The 26,085-nt window shown below is 44.3% G+C and overlaps 2 protein-coding genes across 4 annotated transcripts in view; both read right to left on the minus strand.

The window, feature by feature from the left end:
• The window catches only part of ARHGEF12 (Rho guanine nucleotide exchange factor 12), a 167,595-nt gene extending 151,026 nt beyond the window's left edge, over positions 1-16,569 (minus strand). For 2 of the 3 annotated variants that reach the window (XM_087821472.1, XM_087821471.1), the window contains exon 1: positions 16,339-16,568. In XM_087821472.1, coding sequence (XP_087677598.1) covers positions 16,339-16,370 — 32 coding nt within the window. In that variant the 5' untranslated portion in view covers positions 16,371-16,568. Of the gene's footprint in view, positions 1-16,338 lie in introns of all 3 variants that reach the window. The other variant, XM_087821473.1, reaches the window with a different exon arrangement.
• A 4,804-nt stretch (positions 16,570-21,373) lies between these two features.
• On the minus strand, positions 21,374-24,629 carry TLCD5 (TLC domain containing 5). The gene is made up of 2 exons (XM_087822163.1): positions 24,431-24,629; positions 21,374-22,849 (listed from the first exon to the last, which is right to left on the minus strand). Exons 1-2 carry the CDS (start codon positions 24,627-24,629, stop codon positions 22,311-22,313), a joined length of 738 nt encoding a protein of 245 aa, XP_087678289.1. The 3' UTR covers positions 21,374-22,310.
• Between the last annotated feature and the right edge of the window lie 1,456 nt (positions 24,630-26,085).

The raw sequence follows: 26,085 nt of genomic DNA on the forward strand, positions 1-26,085 counted from the left end.
CCTCCTTCGAGTCCCCACCGCACCCTGTGCACACGCTGCCCACATGTCTGTCTCCCTCTTTCCGACTACAAGTTCCCAGAAAGGCAGAGGGGGAGAGAAACTGTCAACAAAACAAAACGGCAACCAACCGAATGGGACAAAATATTTGCAAACACCACCTCTGATATGGGGTTAATATCCAAAATATATAAAGAATTCATACAACTTAACAAACAATCCAATTAAATGGGCAGAGGACCTGAGCCTCGCCCAAGAAGACAAATGAACAGCCAGTAGAGATCTGAGAAGACGTGCAGCCCCACCAGCAGTTAGGGAAATGCACATCAAAACTACGCAGAGACGGCACCTCACGCCTGTCAGGGTGGCTGCTGTCCACAAGACAGGTAACAAGTGCCGGCGAGGCCGTGGGGAGACGGGAGCCCTCCCTCGCCGCTGCGGGAACGGAGGCTGGGGCAGCCGCTGCGCAGAGCAGGCTGGCGACTCCTCCAAACATTACGAACAGAGCTACCACGACCCAGCCATCCCTCTCCTGGGTACGAGCCAGGAAAGCTCGGAAACAGGTGCATACGCACCCGTGCTCACCGCGGCGTTATTCACAGTGGCTGAGACACGAGACAACCAGTGTCCCGCGGGAGAGGACGGGACAGAGACGTGGGACATGGACAGTGGGATACACTCAGCCATGAGAAAGAACGGAACACTGCCGTCTGTGACAACGTGGATGGACCCTGAGAATACCACGCTGAGTGAAATAAGTCAGGGAAAGCTAAGAACCAGATGATTTGTGGGATATAAAACTGGAAACAACAAATGAACAAAGACGACAAACAAAAAAGCAGAGACAGGGACAACAGGGTGGCGACCCCGGGGAAAGGGGCAGTGACAGCAGTAAAGAGAGGGGGGGCTTGACTGCGTGACAAGAACGCAGCGTGCACATGATGTGTGACAGACTGTACACCCGAAACCCGTATGATTTCATTAACCCAATCACCCCCAAAATTTAATAAAAAATAAAATTAATATTTTTTTACAAAGAGCAGAAACAGTACCTGATTCAAGGCTCACTGCACCTGGCAGCACAGCAGTGTTTGGGAGGGCAGGATGGGGAGGGAGACAGACTCCGACTAAAATCCCAGTGTTACACTCAACAGGCATGCTACCGAAAATCTGTAAGCCTGGTTCTTCACCTGTAAAATGGAGGTCATGTAATAAAGCCTATTACCTCAAAAGGTAATTGTGAGAAAGTAAAACATGTAGAAAATGTTGAATGGGGAGATTAATGGTTGGGTTACCACCTGCTAGGTAGGTAAAGGAAAGGGTGAGAAAGGTCAAAATAGAAAGTATCATCTTTGAAATAACCTTTGCTAGGCTATTCTAAAGAAAAATAATAAGTAACCCAGGAAGCCTATTGGGTATCTACTATGTCATCAGTAAATTGCAGGGAATGGCAAAAGGACTCAACTAGAAATAGATTAAAGGCTGAAGAACAGAGGCCACAGATGGGGTCACACAGGAGAGTTTAGAAGTCCAGTGATGGCAATAAAGGCAAAGAGTACATGTAAAAATGGGGGCGAAGTAGTAGTAGAGGTTGAGAAATAGAAAAACACAAAGTCTGAAAGCAGAACCCTCCAAGCAATGACAATACCTAAGATGTAGTCATATTGATAGATAACTCCAGGATAAATCACACGAAATTGCAAATATTGGATGTTTTTGATTAACAGTTTGAACCATTTTTTAAATAGTAAATTGGATCTTTTTAAAATAATAAAAGTGGGGAGGGGTTACACGTTAATTCCATTTTACATTCTACGTTTTGCTTGAGTGCCTAACATAATGCAGGGCTCTTAGGACAATTTGGCAAAACGAAAAGTTACATTACTATTAAAGTGTCCTCCACGTTCCAAAAACACAATTTAAAAGCCGCTACTGTAATTTATATTAAAAGACAAGAGACTAAATAAATAACCTTCTTTGGCTGAAACTTCTCATTTGAATTTTATACTTTGTATTTGAATTGTAACTTCAGAAAAATGATAGCTACTGTAAATAGTGTACAGTATATCAAATAAAATGAACCAAGAGCCAAAAGACCTGGATTTTTTTTTTAGAGAGGGGGAGGGGGGGAGGGAGGGGGGGAGGGAGGGGGGGAGGGAGGGCAACAGAGAGACACGTGTACTCACCCTGACCAGGGAATGAACTTGAAACCTGGGTATGTGCCCTGACCAGAAATAGAATCTGCCACCTCTGGTGTACCAAAGGATGCTCCAACCAACTGAACCACACCAGCCAGGGTAAAAGGCCTGTATTTTATCTTTTTTGTTTAAAGTATTATATACGTCCCCTTTTTTTTCCACTGACCCCTCCACTCAGTCTCCCCAGGCATTCACTGTACTATTGTCTGTGTCCGTGGGTTATGCAAATATGCAAATAAGTTCTTTATTTTTAAACCTGGTTCCAAAAATGTACTAGCTAGAAAATACTGGACTAGTTAATGAATGTCTTTGAATCTAAGTTTTTCTTCACTTGAAAATGAAAATAACATCTGCATTGTAGTGTTGTTATATTTATTAAATATAATAATCATAAAGCACCTAGAACAATGCTTAATAAATAGAAGCTGCCCGGCCGGGCATGGCTCAGCGGCTGAGTATCGACCTAGGATCCAGGAGATTCTGGTTCGATTCCCATTCAGGGAACATGCCGGGGTTGAGGCTCGGACCCTGGGTTGGCATACAGGGAGCAGCCGATCAATGACAACTCTCTAATCACTGACGTTTCTCTCTCTCTCTCCCTCTCCCTTCCTCTCTCTGAAATCAATAAAGATATATTTAAAAATAAATAAATAAAAGCTGTCTGCTATTGTTATTAAATGAGTTAACAGTTGCAAAGGTATAGTAAATGTAATTTAATAGTATCATACAAATAAATATATGAAAGTGACAATAATTTGACTTGTTAGATGTGACAAGACTGAAGTGAATTATACTATTTGATAATAATCTTTTCACTTTTAAATACGGAAATATAAGCATGGACAAATGTTTCTACAATAACCAGATTATTTACGACTGTGAATGGGTTGTTTACCTCCTCATTATTTTTTCCGATCTGATATTTTAACTTCACCAACCCTCAAATATAACAGAACATTCTCCAGACTAGGCACATCAATAATAGTAAACTTCTCAAGTTGGATAAGCAAAGATTTCCTTATTGCTAACAGTGTAAGGAAGCAACACTAGCTAAGATGAGATATGGTAAATATTTATGCAAAATTAACAGACCTTTACCCCACAGGCTGGCAGTGAGCATGGGAAAAAGCAGCTTCCCAGGACTCAGCATAGTGGACGTCTGTGAAACTCCCTAAGGGCTATAAGAATGCTTCAGAGGGCACTGCTTTTTGCATGTAGCCTCTTTGTAAGTCTTAAGCCTAGTAATATTCTCAAATTATAATTCTCTAGTCTTTCTCTACTGAGAAACAGTAGTTATTCATTAAAAGATTTAGTTCGTGAACTTCTTTTAAACCATCTGCCTACCTCTGTTGTGGCTACTCTGGGGTTACTAAGAAAATGCAAGAAAATTTATAGTTAAAAGGGTTAAGTTAAAAAATTATGCACTTAAATATCTCTTAAGCAAATTTTCTTTCTAATATTATGGCATAAAAAGTAGCTAAAGTGATTCACACCACAGAATTCTAGTAGCAGAAAAAAAAACATTTACAAAGAAGAATGAAGGTTAAAAGTAACAATGTTTCATGGCTCAGAAGATAAATCTAGAGCTAGAATCAAAAAGATTACTTATCTAAGTGACAAAATATAAACTAAATGGCACAGGGAAGGTCATTACTGTATAGCAAGAAATCTTGAAAAAGAAAACATCTCCAGCCCAGCCGGCATGGCTCAGCAGTTGAGCACTGATCTAGGGTCCAGGAGGTCACAGGTTCAATTCCGGGTCAAGGAGGGCACGTGCCCGGGGTTGGGGGCTCAATCCCCAGTAGGGGGTGTGCAGGAGGTGGCCGATCAGTGACTCTCATCATTGATGTTTGTATCTCTCTCTCCCCCCTCCCTTCCTCTCTCTGAAATCAATAAAGATATATTAAAAAAAAAAGAAAACGTCTCCACTGCCACTTAAGCATAGACTCTTGCTAAGAAACTTAAACCAAATTTGTTTAAATTGTTTATGTTTCACAAGGCCTATTATTAAAATCACTCGTTGCCTTTTCTTCCTCTTATATACTCAGTATAACAATTTTGTGAGTCACTTCTTACTACTTCATGTGCCTATAATACAAACAAAAAAACAAAAACTCCACAAAACTTGTATTAGATGGACCTTAAACTTATGAGAACTTTAGTTATAACAGAAAATGATTCATAAGCAACATATATTAAGCTTCAAAAAAGTTCAATGTTTACAGGTGTGTGTATATCTAAAGCAATGAATTAAAAAACCAAGCCCTGGCTGGTGTGGCTTGGTGGTTAGAGCGTTGGCCCATGCACCCAAGGGTCTCAGGTTGAATTCTCGGTCAAGGGCAGGGCATGTACCAGGATTGCAGGTTCGATCCCTGGCCCCAGTCTGGGCTAGTGCAGGAGGCAACCAGTAGAAGTGTCATTCACATTGATGCTTCCCTCTCCACCCCCCATTCCACTTTCTAAAAATCAATGGGAAAAATATCCTCATTCACTCCTAGGGTGAGGATGAGCAGGGAGGGAGGGACGGAGGGAGGGTAGGAGGGAGGGAGGGAGGGAGGGAGGGAGGGAGGGAGGGAGGGAGGGACGGAGGGACGGAGGGACGGAGGGACGGAGGGACGGAGGGACGGAGGGACAGAGGGAATGTCTTAAAGCTTCATTTCTCTCTCTTTTAAAATGAGGACAATATTTAACTTACGCAGTCGAGATTTAAAAAGATAATGCACAGAAAGTAGTCCGTGAGACAGTGCCCAGAACTTAGTATGCATTCAATAAACATAAAATCCTTTACCATATCCCAAATTTCTTTGTAACATTAAATTTCATCTATTTTTAAGTGCTCATTTCCACCTACATTCATCTTGACACCTTTCTGAAATGTAAAATATTAGAGAAAGGAGTCAACATACTTAAGCATTGCCCTCCTGTCATTTTCAGAATCCTTCTCTGATCAAGTCACCACTGTATTTATCACTGGATCCACCGACTGGTCAATGGGTTGCTATCTTCAAAGACATAGCTAATGAGTAGAGAGGTTCTCCTTCAAGTAGTGACTAAAGCAAAGCACATCAACAAAATGTGATTCCTTCTATTCAAAAGCAATGAACACCTAAAGTTTCTTAAATTTCAACTTATACCACGTACTTTTCTTTTTACTTTATATAACTCAACAAAATATAATTAAAAGGAAATAAATAAATAAATGGTATGTATTAGGAGGTAATATTAATTTTTTTAATTAGGAAAAAAGAAATTCAATCATTAATTATGATTTACATACCACTACTTCCCCAAAATACACATGACTTCTCACCTTTATCTTCAGCACTAATCAATAAATATCACTCTCAAGAGGCAAATTTCTTAATTTTTAAACATAAATCAACAAATAACAAGAGCTTTGCCAAAACAATGACCTGTACAGAGCAGGCATTAAATAAATAAACAAGCTAATGTTGTAAAGATAGAACTGGACAAATCCTGAGTGACTGAAAGCAGATTTAAAAGTTGATTAACAATCCCAAAAATCTTTCCAATTCTGCAACTCGAGATGTTACTGTATCAGTCTTAACTGAAATAACTATATCTCTTAAATCTCTTCTTCACTTCCAAATGTACCTTAATTTTAAAAACTGCCTATATTATGAAACATAAAAGGACTATTTTCACAAGGAAAAAACAGTCACAACACCAGCAAGTACACACGAATTCAAAATCGTTTTACATGCATAGATCAAAGTTTTAGAAAAACATAACTGATTTCTGAGGTTTAAACAGTAACAGCTACTATAATCTACTGACCTTTATGTGCTAGGCATTTAAATACATTCTCATTTAATCTTCATGACAACTCTGCAAATTAAGAAGTATGGAAGAAAAAGAGCCACATGCTAACCTGATTAGTTCAGGGGAGGCCTGCGTGGCAGCCTTGCAAACTCAGAGACCTGAAGTAACCACAGATGGTCTGAAATTAAAACCTATTTAACTAAAAGCAGTTTAGGGTGGGTAGTCATGTCCTAGGCCAGTATCTTCCCTGACAAAGGTCCATCTTTACCTTCACTGAACCTGTCTATTGTCTTTTTCTATCTACAATAACATACCATGGGAATGTCAGAGTCATCTTCCTTTTTTGGGACCCCTCAGAGCACAGGCACCGCTCTTCGGAGACCACACATCTCCTTGTTATTAATTGTTGTCTGTTAACTATCCTGCACCAAACTAAGTATGACTCTACTTTTTATCCAATCTCAGAGGCTTCCCTGCTTTGCTTTCTCCCGCCTCCCTAATCCATCACCAGTGGACTTCATGTAACCCACTTGCATCTCCTCTTTTGACTGTAATGTACAGAACAAGGTGAGAAACAGCCATTCTGCGGGGCGTTATCTCAATGCGCTGAGATCCTGCTTCCCGGCACGTGTTGACAGTTCGGCTCCAATAAACTCACAAAGATTCTTCACAGGTTGGAATGTTTCTTACATTGACAGTATTACCATTACTCTCAGATTTACTGCTGAGAGAACTACACTGTTTGCTCAGGGAGGTAAGTCTGCCTAAGGACTCTCCGCTGGTAAGCAGCAGACAAGCCTGACACAAAACCCAGGCCGTTCGCTCTGCATCCACCTCGTTCAGTCCCCATCTGCTGCTCCTCTGACAAGACTGAAACTAACATACATAAACTTAAGAGTGGAAACAACTTTTCCTTTAAGAGTTACTTTTTATCTATGACAAACAGGATAGCCTCAGGAACAACTTTGTCAGGGAATAAAAATTAATATAAATACTAATATTTATCCACATAATATTTTACTTAATTCGTATTTTTGGAAACAGAATTGTACCTTGTATCCTAATCCTATTAAGCAATAATTGCAGTGATAAGATTTTTTTTTTCCTCACTACCCACAGGCAACATAACCAATTTACCTTCATTTAAACCCTGTCTCGAGAATTGTGATCCTGTAGGGCTTCTGGACAAATACAGTAACTGAAACCATGAACCTTTCCCCAAATTGCGCAGCTAACAAATACAACTAAAATAAAAACAAAATACAAACGTGTGTGTGTTTGTGTGTATTCTAAAGTATTCTAAAGTATAGCAAACTATCTCTGAAAATAAATGTTTTTCAATCATGATACAACATAAAAATAATATGAACAATGGCAAGTCAGATTTACACTCCATGGAAAAAAACTATTTCTATTTTAAACGGACTATATTGTACCAAGCAGCCAAAGTCGAAGTCAATTCAATGCCAAGAAAAACTCAATTAAGTAAGAATCTTATTTATAAGTCAATGGCAGCGGTTTTCTACTGCAGTCACATGGGCTCTGAAAGGAGCTTAACAGCACACTCAATCGAAGACATCCAAAACTGTGCAGATAGCTAGAAAGACCACTTTAAATGTCTCTATACAGTGAAAGATGCCAGTCAAAAAAAAACAGAATTAGACAGTAGTGAACTATTTCCATGTTACATACAATCGTGTGTTTATTCACTTGCTGTATAAATCCTCTCTGATCACCTCATTGTCACCTGCCAATCTACAAACTAAAGAGGGGATCGAGGCCGTTTTATTTGTTTCCCACTGCTGATTACATAACACACCCTCGCCAAACAACGTCCTGTGAAACCGATGATCCTCGATCCACCATGTAATGCCGGTTACTCCCGACAGCCACAGACGTGACAAGGAAAGGTGTTGTGTTACACCGCATGCTGATAAAATCTGAGCAGTCTGCAGCGAAAGCGGAGGGCTAACAAACTAACAGGAGCCGCTGCGAGTGGCCTTACCCGTGGAAGGAGCCTGGACATGGGGCGATAAACACCACAGTGTACAGGTGATGTACTGTAGCACTGTATACCTGAAACCTGTAAAATTTTATTAACCAGTGTCACCCCAATAAATTCAACTAAAATAAAATAAAATCAGATAGACTCCTTTCCTTACTTTCATGGCATCCTAAGGATCTCCTTAAGATCTGACAGAGCCGTTTTCTGCACAGCAGGTAGCACAGGTGAACACAGGGCTGTTATAAATGACTCCGATAGTCCCCTCCAGTCAACACACCCCTGACTGGGAGCTCCCCACAGACTTGGAGCTGTTAAGGGCTGGGATGCCTTTCAAATGGCATCATTCATTTCAACAGACACTCAGTGAGAAACGAAACCTCCTGCAAATCAAATCTGTTGCAATGTTATTTTTTCCAGAGGCTTATTACCTGCTTCTCTACACACACACACACACACACACACACACATTCTCTCTCTGGGAGAAAAGATGATGCTGGAAAAATAGATGATATTCTGCTGTAAGCTTCCTCCAGAAATACTCAAAATGAAACAAATAAATTACTGGCTGTCACTTCCTGAACATCCTCTGCTGCTTGACACCTGTCAATCCACAGTGCCATCATCTCAACCTACTAGGCAGTGAGAATTTACTAAAAGAAGTGATGCCTTATCTTTCAGAGAGAATAAAATATATTTTTTTAATATATCTCTATTGATTTCAGAGAGAGGAAAGGAGAGGGGGAGAGAGAGAGAAACATCAATGATGAGAGAATCATCGATCGGCTGCAGCCTGCAACCTGGGCATGTGCCCTGACCGGTAATCGAGCCCCGATCTCCTGGATCCTAGGTCTATGCTCAATCGCTGAGCCACGCCCAGCCGGGCGAGAATAAAATATTTATGAGTAAAATTATGATATCCAGAAACTGCTTCAAAATCCAGTGGAGAAGCCGAGCAAGGAAACAGGTGAACCAAGATTGCCCACGCAGACGACGACTACAGCTAATGGTGTGCACAACACGGGGTCCATCACACTATTCCCCGCACTTCTGTGTATGTTCGAAATATTCCATTAAAAAAACATCCACAGATTCAAAACAATGCACTGACCAAACCCTTAGTGAGCACTTCCCTTTGGAAATACATTCTTGTTCCCAATGCTTCTCCCTCCCCTTCTTAAGAGGGTTTACATGAGGACATGCTGAGCAATGCCGCCTGGGAGAGGAGGGTGCATCCCTGGTCCGCGGACAGTGAGCCCGGCCATACCTGTGTGAGCTGATGGGACTGACGTACACCGTGACTGAGCAGAAACTTTAAGAGCCATCATATGCTCGCATCAGTTTTCCTGCTCTCCCCTCTAACAGGACAATGGAATATCCCAGAGAGGGGCAGTCCCTTCAGCCAGCGTTCCAAAAGCGCTGCAGCCAATCCAGAGCTGATGTGATATAATATAAGCAAGAAATAAACCACTGATGTAAGCCACTGAAATTTGAAGGTGTGGCTATAGTAGCAGAACCTAGCAAAAGCTGATTGACGCATCTACTAGAGGTTAAGTACTTGTGTATGTCTTTAAAACCTGAACAACATCTAGGTACCTGGGTAATTTGAGCTATTTTTTCTTATGATTTTTAATATTAAAAAATAACAATACTATAAAGCAAATAGTAATTACTTAAAAATGATTAAGAACTATCCTCCTACCCTTGAGAAACTAAAAAATTAGTTGATAATTTAGCTTTTAAAAAGCCTCTTCCAAAAGGACCAATCATTGTTAATTTTTTAGGATGGCAAAGACTGAATAAAAAAATATATATATGTATAGGAGTATGACATAGGTTTCAGCAAAGCAAATATAGGGTTTTGTATATGGGTCATGCGGCTACTGATCTCAAAGGAAATTCTCTCAATTACATTACTTTAGTATGCCAGTTAAACTGGTGAAGAGGCTTGCTCTAGGCATTAAGTTTTCTGAACAAGCCTAAACCAGGACTACTACAGACAAGGTATTTTACTCTACTAAGTTAGCCCATGTAGGTTAAAATTATTAAAAAGAGTTAGAAGGGAGGGAAAAAAGGAAAAAATTCTAACCATGATTCTTGCAGTGATTAAACAACACTTGAATGGTTATAGAAGTCAAGTTCCGTAGAGTAGGACTTTACTACACAAACACATTTTTACTTAAATTTGAGCAAGATTTGAACACAGCATTACCCTGCAAGTATGACTAGGAAATGTCCGCACTTTTCAGGCTAGCATCTCAAAGCGCTTCACAAGCACTGACCCTCATGTCACCTGAGAGGGAGATATCACACAGCATTATAATCATCTGTCCTTTCACTACAAAATATGTAAATACCCCATCAGCAGTATTTGCCCTGAGAAGGTCTTGCCCATACAGCCAATAAAACAGGAAATAAGCTGACAGTGCCTGTGCCACCAACAATCTCTGAAAAGATCAGACCTTCACCCACAAGAAACACTTCCTCTGAGCAAACCACAGACTGCACAGGGCAAACCACAATGTCTCAGTGTGTGTCTGAACACAGATAGACAACTCATCTAAAATCTGTGGAAGAATACCTCTGAGCACCTTCACAAGATTTCCTTCATGTTTTAAGTGTACTGAGGAGTTATTACTCTTCTGGACAAGATTACTCTTCTGCATTACATGATCAATTTCATAGTTTCTTCAGATGCCAATGAAGTCTTCAGTTTTTCAAACAATAGAATAATCTCCATTTTCTAAATCCACAGCAGACCTACAAAATCTTCTTTAATGTTTTGTATGTGAATCTAAAATCAGTATTTAAATATAACATTTGACCAAAACTGTAGTCTCGGAGCAGTATCTTTAAATGACAATAGGCTATATAACATCAAAAGGAAAAGAGTGTGTCAAATGACTAACTATAAGCATTAACTAAACCAGATTTTCTTATATATTTTCAATTTCTTCATGAACTTGTACTCACAGTCCCAAGATAGGAAATCCAATTTTTCACTGGCCATTATATTTGAATGTTTCTCAACACTAGGAAGTCAGTAAGAATCTAAACTGTCAACTACGCTGGTGCATGCTAATTCAGTAAGGTAAACTTAGTGTATCTCTCCTTTTATTAAAAGTCAATAATGTCTGCTTACAAAATTTAGGCAAAGCCTCTGGCCTTGGGCATCACCATGTTTTACCTCTGCAGAAGCAAAAAGTTGAAAATTATTCTAGGCATTAGCTTCAAGGGCTTTTCTTAGAAGCTATATTAGAAGCTAACAAGAGTTAGAAGCTGTCTTATAAACTTCTTTCATACACGTCTATCTTGGTACTCTAGATACTCTAAGTTAAAAAAAGTAAAATGCCCTAAATCTGGCATTTTTCCAAAATTCTAAACTTTGAGGACAGAGTCAATAACAAAAGCATCCTGATTACAAGATCAGACTGCTGTGGAGTCTCCTGAGGAAGTGGCCTAGAGGTACTTAAAATTAGAAAGGATAGGTACTAAAAAGTATCCTGTTAGAGACAAAATCCCACTCAGACTCGGTCAGGTTGGAAAGTTATTAAAGGAAAATAGGAAAGAAAAAATAATGTATATAGAAAGACAATAATTTAGAGTGAAAAAGTACAGAACTTGAGAGCCAAAAAACCTAGATTAAAATCTTGGGTCTGTCCTTTCCAGTTTTATAATCTTGACTTAAACTTTATGAGTTGCCTAAGGTACAAATGGTGATCTGCCCTATGCTGAGTTGAAAACATTGTAGATGCTATAGAATTACAGGATATCAGTTTATGTATAAGGGCATTTTACTCAAAAGATAAAATATTTACAATTTTGCTGATTTTATAAATTTAAATGGCCCTATTTTGAAGAGTTAATTATTAAAAGGTGAAGGAATATGTCTTCAAATGAAACTTAAAAGCCAAGTTTTAATGGATGAGACAAATGAAGTTAACCTCCCTATTCCTGAAAATATGGCATGGTCAATTTCTAGGAGATAAGAAATTATTTAATAAGAAACATTTCTATTAACTTTGTCAAACAACTATGATGTAAAAGAGTTTCTCCAATTACCTCTGGAACCTCATTAAAATACCTGCTGTTTCTGTGACCATATCACTTTAGTAGCAATTCACAGCCATCTCCAGATAGAACCAGATGTGCTTATGCAAAGATTTTTCCCAACTGTTTTCCCTGGAATCACAATGCTCCACAGAAAAATACATAAAACACACCACTTATGGATTCCATCAATGTCTGCCTTGAATTTCATTTTTTAAATTGAAAACTCAAACTTAGTTTTTAAATAACCCTATATGTTAACTCAATACTATATAAACTTTAACAATTGGAAACCACGAATGTGTTTGTTATGCGGTATTGCCAGGTTAACGTATTTTTGTACTGATTCAAATAAAGCTTCTCTTGTCATCTCATTGAAATATGAAAATCTAGTAAATGTGTCATTTTTCAGGAAGACTACAGCTCTATATTTTTTTTTAATTTACTTCGGATGGTACATGTTTCTCATGTAAAACTGTACAAGTGGGATGTACTACCGCATGCCTATATGAATCAGGGTTTTATACTGAACTATTAGAAAAAAAGATAACTGGGATCCTGATTCCCAATTTCAATTTTGTATTTATCAAATGACTGACTTTTTAAGTAAATATTACAAATAATTTCACCCTACAGATTATTTAGGCAACCTTCAAAACAGCACACTTACAGTTTTTTTGTTTTGTTTTTTAATCAGAAGCATTATATGGCAACGTTGGCAGAAAAAGTATCATGAATGAAAATGCTAATTACTGGGTATATGCATATAAAGTCAAGGGTTTCCACATTCACTTTTAAAGTTTACTTAAGTTAAACAAGCTTAACCCTTTGCGGTCGTTTGTCTACTCTCAGCCACCACAGCAAGGAACCCTACGAATCTTAACTCTATTCATTCATGTTTCAGTTCATAAATCTTGTTTATCCTTCATAATCTTGCATGTTATGTATCACTGCTCTTTCAATGGAAATTAATTCCGACCAGCACGACACCCATGTCCAAATTTAATACGACCGCAAAGGGTTAAAGCTGAACTCAGTACTAAGAAAATACCAATACATCAAAAACCTTTGTTTATCTACAAATCAAAACAACAAAATCCGTAAGTCCAAGACAAGACAAAGGTACATTTATTTCAAGGAAGACCCTTATAACAAAATCCCACCTGTGTTGTCCCTAAAAATTCACTGTTCTAGAATCTAGCCTGAAATCATTTACTGAGTCCCCCCAAAAAATCATTCTCTTCTTTCTCTCAGAAGAAATTCCAATTGCCGTAAGACCCCTAAATTCTCAGGGACAGAAGGCAGGCATCTAGCAGGATTGTAAACAACGTATGTTTTAGGACTGAATGTGGTAATCAACACAAACTGAAAAGCAGCAATCAGATATTTCTACCACTTTTATTTATCTTTATTGTTGAAAGTATTACAGATATCACCTTTTTCTCCCCCTTTGATCCCCTCCAGGCCTTGACCATACTATGGTCTGTGTCCATGTGTTATGCATATATGCATGTAAGTTCTTTGGTTAATCTCTCCCCTGCAACTCCCTCACCCACCCACCTTCCCTCTGAGATCCCTCAGTCTGTTCCATGCTTCTGTTTCTATGGATCTATTCTGTTCATCAATTTTGTTCTTTAGATTCCACATGAGTGAGATCATGTGATACTTGTCTTTCTCTGGCTGGCTTATTTCGCTTAGCATTATACTCTCCAGGTCCAAAAGTTGAAAAACTGTAGTCTCCAGGTCTCACAGAAGTTACAAAGCAAGAGACTGGAAGGTAAGCTACTTATATATATTTTTAAGCTGTTCAGATGTACTACATAAAAACAGTAACTACCATAATCATAGTTTGGCTTTTTAAATGATAAGTATGCCTTTAAAAAGTGAGGTGGGAGGTTTAGGGAGTAGATGAAAAGGAGAAAAAGAGAGTAAATAAATGTGCTAATTTAACTGCACAATAATAACAGGATATTAGTTCTGAGTATCCAACGTGGACCAATCACAGCCTAAACATGGCTGAATTCATCCCAGCCCCAGCACTTCCCCAAGACAAGTAAAAAACTTTCTTATCTTGTTCAGGCATGTGTCCCCTGCCACAAGCTGCAAAACAGAGTAACGTCCCAAACCAGCTAGTCTGATTTCAACTAAAGGCAGACTGACTCTAGCCAGAAGCACCACAATGAAAGAACTCTAACTCTCACAGCTGGCCCAGTGGGTCTGTACACTCTACAAAACAAAGCCAGATCGCGTAACAGTGCTTCGAACTTGAAAGGATTTTTAAAACGCTACACTGGCACTATTAATTTGCCAACAGCTCTAGAATCAGCAAGAGAGACCTCCGTACATGCAGTTAGTGAGAAAGAGGGTGAGGTCCACAAGGCTGAGAAAGCAGGAACTATTTCATTAGCTTGTTAAGGCATCCTGGCACAGAAGTAGTAACACTAAACCAGACTTTCGCCCCACATACATTCAGATCAGGGACAATTACTCTCCTAAAGAGCAAACAAATGCTGGATATTTATGGGATATGTTTAAAGAAAAAGTAACGATCAAGTATGAGTAATTCTTATTTAAAAAAACTATCAGTAAATTTCCAAGAAACAGGTTTCCATACTGTCTCAGTAGAGCTTCTTAAATTAAGTGATCTTTAAAGTTTTTTTTTCTTCTTTTAAAAAACATGTAAAATCAGGCAACACTTGAACCAATTCAAGGATATTAATATCCAAACCAATGTGCAGATTCATCTTATACTTAGAATCCTCATCTTTTAATTCTTTGGGCGTAGCACAATGCCCGGCAAAGAACAGGCATTCATTCACGGCATCTTTATTGTATATTTATAGCTCACTGAAGTTATAAAAAAAGGCACAAGTACCAAGATTTTATTTCCAAGATAATGGAAATAGTAAAAAATCTCTGAGAAGCAAAGAAAAAGAAAGGGCCTTACTGGGGGGGGGGGCTTGCAGGTGACTTTTGTGTGGAATGAACTGACAACTCTAAATTCTGTTTCTACACCCCTATTATCACAATTAAAACTACCAACAGTACATTAGTTCCTAACAAGACTTCTTGTCCACAGGTTCAACAGAGTGGGAGGGAGCTGAACCAACCAGGATAACATTTACCCACACACCCATGAAAATGATTTCTCAGAAGCAAAACACCCTGAGAAGGAATTTGGAGAACTAGAAGAAATCAAGGTGAGTGCTGCTACTCATGTTAAGTGTATTTTCAAAAAGTTGAAAATTATTTCATTTCATTGAAAACTAAAACATTTTTTAAAATATGCAATCTAAAAATAAATACAGTTTAAATATTTAATGTTATCTTTTTTAGGTAAACATTCACTTGACCCTGGAAAGCATCAACAGGAACAGGAAGTTCTGTTTCTGGAGTAGCTATTATGGTATGATAATGGAATTTGGCTCCTTTAAAATCAACAAATGAGTCTTACAATTAGGTGAAACTCTTAGGAAATTCAACTATTTTCGGCAGGAGCACTATTGTTGCAGTTTTCATCAAAGAGCTTTCACTGGCCCCTAATTCAGTTATTTGATCTTTTTTTAACGATGTAACAGTTTGAAGGGTGACTGAGAAAAGCAAGCTGAAATCTGGGACAAGGACACAGTGTCATAATTAAATCGAGAAGATTCTTTTACTGCTTAACCTTATATTCAAAAGAATAACTATCAAGAGAACGCCACTTAAACCACAAACGGTCTAGCAAATTCACCAGCCACCCCGGCAACACACAGTCCCGCACAAGGCGCACAGAGCCTCACAATCCACCTGCCATGCTCGCGCCACACCATTCGCTTGGGGTTTGTACGCCTTAAATGCAAATGTTTGGGGAAGATAAAATGCTAATAATGCAATAATTAAAATACATAAAAGCCCCATGATTTTCCCTCACTTTTTTAAAGCTCCTTGATATTGTCCCCAGCGAGCGTCTGTGATTTACTGGTAACTTCAACATTCTGGAAAATTATTTGATAAACACTGCGCAGGAAAATACTTGAGAGATCAAGTTCATACATCATCACGCAGCAGTCTCATAAGGAAGTTCAAAAACAGAAATTCCTAGAGCGTCTAGAGAACCAAGGGCAGGAGTGAAACGGCCGCCGACCTCCCCCCAGGCCGCCGCCCTCGGGTCCCGGCCGCGCACGGGCCCAGCGCACCCTCCGGCGGGCGGCGGGCGGCGCGCGGCCTCCGACGGGCGCCTGCCCCGGGACTCGGGAGGAGCTGCGTTTCCGACCTCCGTGAGGCCAGGACGCGGCCGGCGCGGGGCGAGCGCGGGCGTCCACCCACCTGTCGGTGGCAGTGGGCTGTGTGCCGCTCATTGGGCCGTGGCGAGAGGTCCTCCTTTACCCAACGTGCATTTTACAGCGGCAGCTCCACCCTATCCCGCGGCTCTGGGGTCGGCCCGGCTCCGTAACGGACAGAAAGTCCACCTCGAGGCCGCCTCGGTCATCCGGCGCCGGCGGCGCGGAGAGTCCCGGGCGCGCGCCGCTCGGCCGCGGAAACGCCGCGGGGCGCGGTCGTGGCGCGGGGCAGGGCTCGGGCCGCTCGGGCGCAGGGTCGGCCCCGGCGGCGTCCGCTCGGCGCCCGCTCGCCGCCTCTATCTGGGGCCGGTGGGCGCTCGGGGCCGCGGCCTCGGCCGCGTCTCTGGCCGGCCCGCGCCGGGCTCGCGCGGCCCCATGTCCCGCCCGGGCTCGCTGTCGTCCTCCTGCCCCCGCGCGGGCTCCAGGCGAGGCGCGGTGCGGGGCGCGGGGTCGCGCGGCGGTGACAGCAGCCGCCTCTCGCGCCGCGGCCGCTGCCCGCTCGCCAGGCCCGGCTTCCGCAGTCGCGGGGCGGCGCCGGCTCCGCCCAGCCGGCGGCGCGGGATCCCGCGAGAGGCGCGGGCCGGCCCGGTCCGGCCGGGGGCGGGGCGGCTCGCGGGCGGCCTCGGGTCGCAGCCTCGCGGGAGCTGGCGGGGGGCGGGGGCGCGAGGGGAGGGGGAGGGGAGCGGCGGCCGCCGGCGCGCCGAGTTCCGGTTCCGGCGCTGTCTCGGCGGCGCTCGGCGAGCGGGCGCGTCCCTCCCACGCTCCCCGCCGGCGCCCGGCGCTCCGACGTCGGGCGGCGCCGGCCCGGATCCCTCCGCCGGGGCCGCCCCTCCCGACGGGCGCCACGGCCCCGCTCGGGGAGCGAAAAAGTAGTTCCCGGGGCGGGGGGCGGGGAGGGCGCGCCCGGGAGCCCCGCGCACCACCCTCGGCCGCCCCAGCCCCGGGCGGGCCGGAGACCCGTGTTTTCGAGCCCGGATCTGCCGAGACCGCCAAAGGGCACCCCCCAACCCCCGGGAATTGCAGGGTGAGGCTCTGGTCCTAGGCGCTTTCCTTCTTTTCGGGGATGCACGCGCGCGCCTTCTTTCCCGTCCCGCGGGTGGTCTGCTCCTGACCGACGGAGACGCCACGTCGGGGCCTGCGCGCCGTCGGCGCTCCGCGCACCTGGCGGAGCCGGGCCTGGCGTGGGCGCCTCACCTGGGCACCTGCTGGCCCGGCCCCGACAGGGCCTCCCCGCCCAAGTCTGGGAAGGGCTGGAGGACCGAGGGTGTAGGGCTGGGGAGAAAGAACGTTTGGAGTCAGGATTGCTTAGTAAAAATATGGCTTTGGCTGCTTCTGCTCTGGCAAAGTAGAACGCATTATTTGCCAGATTCAGAAAGCATGGTGCTTTCCACAGCGACTTAACAAGCTTGCTGTGGAAAGAAATGGGAGTAGGAAATAAAGCGTATTTATCAAGTAACTAGCAATAGTTCTGAAGATTTTGCAAAATAAAAATTCGTGCTCCCCCCCAACCGGGTAGAATTAGATAGCCATCTAGTTTTGTAATTGCATAATTAGCGATAGTAACAATTTAAGTAACTGTACCACATACAACGTAGTTCCTTAATTCTTGCAAACATCTCAAGTGGCTATACTTTCATCCAAATTTTTTCAGATTTTTTAGTTTAAACCTGTGCTGATGGGTACTGAACCTCAACGTTTTTGTGGAAGTCAGGTGGCAAAGCAAATATAGTAAACAGTGGATGTGGAGAGGGGAAACAATTACCTCTAAATACTGCTGTTTCTAAAAGTCAGTCCCCAACAGTTCATGCTTTAAAGGATCATTATCCCAGAACAGATATAAGAACTAAGGCTGGCATTAGAAGGGTTAAGAAACAAAAAGGAAAGGATAAACAGAGGCCAAAGATGACTCTTTATTGCTTGAGTTTTTTAAGTTCAGGGCACAGCCAGCTAATTTTGTAATGTTTATTTTGGGAAAGAATAGGAGGAGCTGGGGTTCTAGGCCACTTTCCTAATGATCAGACCAGGACACGTTGCCACCTGCTGGTAGCGTGACGATTCTATCCTGAAAACACTGAATTGTTTTTCTACATGTCACTGGAAAGAGTTCCATCCATCTATGTACAATGACCAAAATGCAAACCTTATCCCCAAATTTGTATCTTTCTTACACGTACTAAATACGTATCTTTTTCTGCCCTGTCATAATTTTACAGCGGCCCCAATGACTCATCAAATCATGCATTTTAAAAAAGAGTTCCTATTTCCCTTAAAGAATGCCTCACTACTTGAGCTTCGGGAATAAAACAAACTGGGAACGTTTCCTGATTCGCCTTCTTTTCCTTGCATACAAAACCTCTTGGCAGACCGTTCTCAAGATCTCTCCAAAGTTAAACAGACCCAAAGTTCTAGCTGTGAGCAAAGGCCTTTGCTGTGGGAAAATTTCACAAGATGGTAAGCGAAGGATTTAATTAAGCCAGTTGTTATTCAGTCCAGAACTATTTTTTAAATAAGGAATCTCTGTATTCGCCTACAAAGCTCTTACGGTAAAAATGTCCCTGAAAGCTTCTTTACAGGTGTTGGTAGCTCTAGATTGTTCTAAAGGCTCTATCTGTACAATCCTGTCAGAAAGTCACAACACACTCTCCTGTCATTAGTTCTTTATCTAGAAAAGCAACAGTGGTGACCCAATTCACTGCACATGCTCTTTGAGGTTTTACAGTGGAGCTTATTCTAAACCACACTCTGGTCTTACCCATGTTTTCAACGAGTTTATTGAACACCTACTACTTAACACTGTTGTGGGCATTTGAAGTACAGTTCTGAAGAGAGCCAAAGGCCCGGTTTTCATGGAGCCCACTCAATATCATTTTCAAGCAACTACCCAAAAGAAATTAAGTTCTTCCTCTCTTGCCACAGTTTCCTATATATGAATTGCTGCTCCCAAAAGTAAAGAATATTAGTAATGGTTGATGACAAGCAGCAGGTAAGAGGTATTTCAAGAAGCCCGACCGGCATGGCTCAGCAGTTGAGCTTCAGCCTATGATCTAGCAGACTGAGGTTTGATTCTGGTCAGGGCACATGCCTGAGTTTCCAGCTCTATCCCTACTGGGAGTGCAGGAGGCAGCTGGTCAATGACTCATCATAAATGTTTCTCTCTCTTTCCCTCTCCCTTCCTCTCTCTGAAATCAATAAAGACATATTAAAAATGGGTATTTCACGGATACGTATAAACATTTTACAGGCCAAAAGACTTTTTAAACCTCATGGCAAAACCACAACAAAGATAAAAAGGCAGACTCTGGACTGATAAAAAGTTGTTTATTTTTATAAAACAATACAAATCTTATTGAAATACAAATCCTCTTGAGCAGTATTACTACACAGTAATCCAAATGCCAATGAGTACTTCGTTTTATCTGACTATACCATGTGTTAACTAGCCCTTCATTTACCTGTGATGTGAAAACTCAGCATCTTAACTGCTGGTCATCTTCATTTCACATTTTTCTCTCAGAGAGTTTCCTTCATAGTTATTAGTTACAACATCAAGAAAAACTTTAGGTTTCTCAAAATTCAAAAGAGCTACTTACATTCATGAGAGTACCCCAAAACAGCAAGATCTGCAATCCCCAATCCCTTTACTTGTGAGGAGAGCTGGTACCAGATTAAGCCTATTCACGAGTCTGGTATGGAACAGGTTGCACTGTGCCAAAATTTAAGAGCCAGCTTTTTTTTAAAGCTCACGCTCCAAGCCACTTTTTGCTAGGCTCTTGCTAAACTCAGCATTCCCCAGGATCCTACTTTGACCACAATTTTGTTGGAAAGAAATTAGCATTTTAGGGATTCTGAACATAGAAAAAAAGAGATGGAGATATTACTATTAGATTATTTCCATGTCCAGCAAAACTCTTTAACCAAATGACAGTCATTTTAAAAAGATCCACTGTTAACATGCCTTTCAAGTTGCTTTTCCCAGAGCAATGATGACTTTATGTGGTTCCAACCACTCTGCCCTGCATGGCCAATGACATCCATTTCCAAGAACTCTCATAAGGTTAATATTACCAGTAACCTAGGATGAGCTGACACTGCCCACTGACCTTCAGCCTTTACTTCAATAGCCTTGTACACTTGTGTTCACCAACAAAGCTAGTCCATCACCACTGATCTAAGTAACATAAACAAATAGCAAAGACATAAATAATGCTTCATTTTTTCATAAAAGCCCTCCATTAAAGAAACACTACATGTCTCTATGAAATGCACAATGGGGTATTTCATTCATTCACAACAGGATTTACACTGAGGCAAAGAGTAAGTGACCTGCCTAAATGATTGGGCCAGTGAGTAGCAAAATCTGTAAAAGAACCCAGGAGTTCTTGATTCCAAACTTCCAGTCCTTAGGCTTACATTCTGGCTTTTCCTAGGTGAGATTACAGTGTATCTCACTGAATTTTTTTTCCTTTCTAGACTGGCCTTGTCATAATATTTTGTCCACAGATAGTGGTACCTTTTCCAGAGAAAAGAAAAAATAGTAAGAGGACTAAAAGGGAATGTATCCAAAATGAAAAAACTAGTCTCATTACCCTGAGGCCAATTCATACTTTCATCTTTGGTTCTAGTTTGCAGCAAGCAGAGCAGACCTGAAAACTCAGCTGCCATGTATCTCAAGCACAGTGGAGTCCACAAAGTAAATCCCTATAGAATTTAGTCACTGCCCCTCATGCCTAGGAGATTAATGCAGAAAAGCCCTGACAACTGGCATTTTTTCCTGGTAGAGCAGAACCCATACAACAGGGCTTGGTAAGTTTGCCCACACCTCATTCATCTCTCATCCGAGCCCCAGCTCTGTGGTTTTTGTGCAGAAGAGTTAACATAACAGGCCTGAACTGCTGTCCGGGGAAAGGCTGGACCTTGGCTGGCAACTGGGAACGCAGACTTGGGGAGGGCGCCAACCATGAACTGGTCGGACCGTCTCACTGTGCCCAAGCAGTCTGTGCGAACAATATGGTTTCTGCTGAACACCTGCTTCCCTGCTGGGAGTCAGGAATTTATTACATGCCAGGCAAAGGCTGCCTGCGTGACCAGCCCCCAGTAAAAGCTGAGTCTCTGATGAGCTTCCTGGGTAGATGCTCCGCACGAGCTGTCACAAATCACTGTTGGAGGAGTTAGCACATCCCGTGTGGTCCCACTGAGAGAAGGCTTGGGGAGTCTGGGCCTGGGTTTCCCCTGGACTCTGCTGCTCCGGGAGCCTTTTCCTGTCACTGGTCTTTGTGTCCTTGCACTGCAATAAATCAAAGCTATGAGTACAACTGCATGCTGAGTCCTGGGAGTCCTCTCAGTGAAGTACCAAACCTAATGGTGGTCTTGGGGACCCCAACACAGTTGGAATAGTGAGGCTAAATAAATAGCCCACCACCACTGCCAGCTTCACCCCCATCTTCTCTGTCTTCCTCCCTCCCTCCGTTTAAGCAGATCCAGTTCTGATTCAACGCTCAAAATTCCAAAGGCATGTATCTTCCTAAAAGTTACTCACTTTATAGTAAACGGCGTAAATTTATTTAAATTGCTGCATGGACAGCAAGGTGGTGTTTGTTGAAGTCGTCACCTCTCAAAGGAATAAGGAAGACCTAGCACTCCTCTTTTTCAAGTTCCTTTCTAAGCTGTCTGAGCGTCAAGCTTCCCGGGAACACCACCCCCCAGAATCACCACAAACTAATAGGAATGCGGTTCTGATTCACTGAAACTACCACTTATTAGTCCGACTTCCTACCACTGTACCAGTGTAGAAATTAGTGTTTTAATGCTGGTATGTGCTCCACTTGAAAACTGATCGATAAATTTAGCCCCCTTTTGAAACCTGAGTTTGTTACATAAGCACGACTCCGTAACAGCCAGATTTCCAACCTCGCTCCCAGAGCTAACTTAACCCAATCCGTTAACTGCAGTAAACATTGGCTAGTGTGTCTTGAGATGTCCATTATGTTTTAGTTGCTGCTCCTCACGCCTCCTGCTTCTCCAGGCATGGTACTTTTTTATGCTTTTCCTCCAGGCAAAGCGCCAGATGCTTAGCATGAAACACCAAGACACAGCATACATAGCTATCCCCCCAGCCTTCATAAACCACTTGGGCTTGGGTGAGACTATTTCACAGAAAAGGAGGTGGGCTCCTAAGCCAATCCTCACTCCAGTGAACAGGGCCACAAAGAGGAAGTCCACCACATCTCCAGTGAAACTGTGGTAGTGCCCTGTTTCACGAAGAAACCAGCGCATCTGTAGCAAGGGGTTGGTAATCTCACTTCCAAAGAGGACTGCATTGACCTCTGTGCCTGACTCTCCAAGCACCAGGGCCATGATGATGCCTAAGATACTCAGCGTGTGGTGGGCCAGCATCAGGACACTCTCGGACTGGAAGTAGATGCACCAGCCCAAGTCAAAGATGAAGTAGCCCAAGGTGAGACACAGAACATACACTTGAAGAGGTGTATTGGGTGAGCCTGAAATAAACCAAGACAGAAACAAATTGAATGACTGGGGATTGTGCTGCTTTATACAGGGATCCTGTTATTGTCTCTCAAACCTTTGTAAAATATTGAAATAAAATGTAACGGTAATCACATGCTTTTTAAATGACAACCAAAGAAAGACTAAAATCTAAAACCTTGGTCTTTATCAAACCAAACAATGTTCCAGTCCCCAGAAATGCTGTTCCAATGAATCAGATCTCTCTCAATAAATGATTTAGGCACCAGCAATGATCTCAATATCCTCTCTCCGTAGCAGCATAAAATCAAAGTATTTTGTTCTTTCAATTAAAATCCTAGTTTTTTTTCTTTTTCTTTTTTTTTTTTTTACCAGCTAAAGTTCTGTTTCCAAAGCTTTTAGTTATCCTGTCCTGAATGTCATACTAATTTCATAATTTACTGAGTTAGACTGCTGGACAATGGTGACCCTAACCCATCTTAAAATTGGACTTCGGAAAGAACCCCAGAAATTAGGGTGTTCCATGTCCAAGAACATAGGGTGCAAGGATCTGACATGTTCAAATCCATTAAGAACCTTCAGATAAAACACAAAGCTTTAAGATGCTTTCATATCAGTTTGACAGTTAAGAGGGAAACTCAGAAGTTCAATATGGAAATCTAAGAAAATTTAAAGAATCTAAAGTATTTTTTAAAATCTTATTCTAGGGGACTTATGGACTGAATTATGTCACCCCAAAATGCTGTGTTGAAGCCCTAACCCCCAGAACCTGAGAATGTGACTGCATTTGGCTATAGGGCCTTTAAGGAGGTAACTAAGTTAAAATAGGGTCCTTACAGTGGGCCCTAATCCAATGTGGCCGGTGTCCTTATAAAACAAGATTAGGACAAAGACATGCACTAAAAAGGGGAGACCCTGGGAGGACCCAGCAAGAAGGCAGCCACCTGCAAAGGAGCAAAGCCTCAGAAGAAGCCAATCCAGCCAACACCTTGATCTTGAATTTCTAGCCTCCAAAACTGTGAAAAAAATAAATTTCTGTTGTTTAAGCTACCTAGTGTGTAGTATTTTCTGATGGCAGCCCCAACAAATAAAGCAAGGGGATACAATTTTTGCATTCTAAGAAAGTAACACTTGTAGTACAGCAGCTGAAAAGTTGATACAACTGCCCCAACTAACGAGGCATTGGTTAAATAAATGATGGTAAATGCGTACAATACAATATTACTTAATAATTAAAAAGAAAAAGGAAGATCTATACACATAAATGTGGAAAGATGATGTCCTCTGAATACACAATCAAGTAAAAATTGCAAGTGACCCCAAAGCATGCGCAATGCTGTCCATTTCTGTCTGTCTGGGCGCTGTCAGATGTTGATATCAGCTTCGTTTCACACGTTTTGATGGGTTACATTATAACAAGCATTTAAAATTTGTTTTTGAGATAGAGGGTTATGAAAAGCAGACACAATAAGTGACATATACAATATCAGAGTTAAAAATGAGGACGGCCGATACACATCATCGTGGTGACTGTTTCAGTGTCTTCGACACTACAAACCGCAAGCCCCTCGGGGAGAAGCCCTGCCTCCGCCTACCTGGGTGGGTGAAGGGCCAGGGCCCGTCCACGAAGCCGACGTGGGCCGAGAGGCCGACAGCCAGCACGCCGTGGACGAGCGCGACCAGCCGGCAGCTCCACTCGCGGCTCCGGTGCCCGTGCGCGCGGCGGAAGGCGGCGTAGAGCGCGAGCCAGGCGCCCAGGCTGCCCAGCGCGCGCAGGCCCGCGGCGGGCGCCATCTGCGGAGCGCAGCCGGGACCCGCGCCTCCAGGGCGCCGCTTCCTCGCGCCCCGCCCCTCGGACGCTCGGGGGCACCTGGGCGGCGGGAGGCCGGGTCAGGGCGCAGGCGGAGGGCGGCTCGGCGGCCCGGCCCCGGGAACCGTCCTGGGGACGCCGCCGCCCGCCGGCCGCTCACAGGGCGCACGAGTCCAGGCGGGGTCGCGCTGCCCCAGGCTCCCCGAGGCCCGGCCGGGCGACAGCCGTCAGCGGGACCCGCGGCCGAGCCGAGCCCGAAGGCGGCCGCAGCGGTAGGCGTCCTGGGGAGCCCGGGCGCTCGGCTCAGGCCCACTCCGGCGGGCGGGCGGGAAGCGAGGCCTGGAGGTGCAAGTGGGACATTTTTGTTGATATAAAAATGTCTTTAAAAATATATACCTTTAAGACAATTATTTTACTGAAAAGGAAACAAAACTGCACTTTGGGGTTCTGGCTGCTGATAAAGACACGGGGACGGGAGTGACGTAGGGAGTCCGCTCGGCCGCGGCCCGGATCGAGGACCCCGGGGCGCCGCGGGGACTCGGCTCCTCCCGCCCCGCGCCCCGCGCCCCGCGCCCCGCGCCCCGCGCCCCGCGCCCCGCGCCCCGCGCCCCGCGCCCCCGCCCGCCTGCCCGCCCGCCGGCGGAGCCTCAGCCGCGACCCACACGGCGACGCCGAGGACGGGGCCTCTCGCGTCTCCCCCGAGGTGGAACCTAAAGAGTAAAACAAAAGCAAACCACAGGCGCCGACTCCCAGGCAGCGCCTTCGGGCCGGGGACCTGGGGCGGCCGGCGGGGCGCCGGGTGCAGCCGCCGGGGACCACGGAGCCATCGCGTGAGCACGGGCGCGTCCCCGCCACGCACAGGAACCGGCAGCAACGACCGCGCGTGCATTTGGGGGCGCCCCATATAATAATACTGAGCGTCAAACGTCATGGGAAACATTTTTAATTGACACGTTAAGAAGAGAGGAGAGAGCGGGTCTGCGATGCGGCCCCGCCCCGAGTGAGAGGCTGCGGGCGCCCGGGGAGAAGCACCCGCGCCCGGCCCTCAGGGCCCCGCCCGCGGCCCCCAGCGCGGGACCGCGCTCCCGCTCGGAGCCCCGCCCGCCGCCCGCCCCGGCCCCGGCCCCGCGCCCGCCCGCGCCGTTACCTGGCCGCGCTCCTCCCCGCCGGTGGGCGGCGGCCGCGGCCGGAACAGGAAGCGGCGGGAAGAGCGGCGGCGCCGCGCGGCCGGGAGGACGGAGCGCAGAGCCGCGCGGGCGGCGGGCGGGACCCCCGCGGCCTGGAGACGGGCCCCCCGCGGCCTGGAGACGGGCCCGCGGGCGGCCGCCCCTGCACCCCCGTCGCCCCGGCGCCGGCTGGTCGCGCGCCCCCCCTCCCGGGCCCGCCGCGTGCTGCGCCCCGCGCCCCAGGTCCCACGGCCGCTCGCGGCGCCCGGGCGCT

The sequence above is a fragment of the Miniopterus natalensis genome, chromosome 11, assembly GCF_054644295.1.
Source record: "Miniopterus natalensis isolate mMinNat1 chromosome 11, mMinNat1.hap1, whole genome shotgun sequence".
Classification (NCBI taxonomy): domain Eukaryota; kingdom Metazoa; phylum Chordata; class Mammalia; order Chiroptera; family Miniopteridae; genus Miniopterus; species Miniopterus natalensis.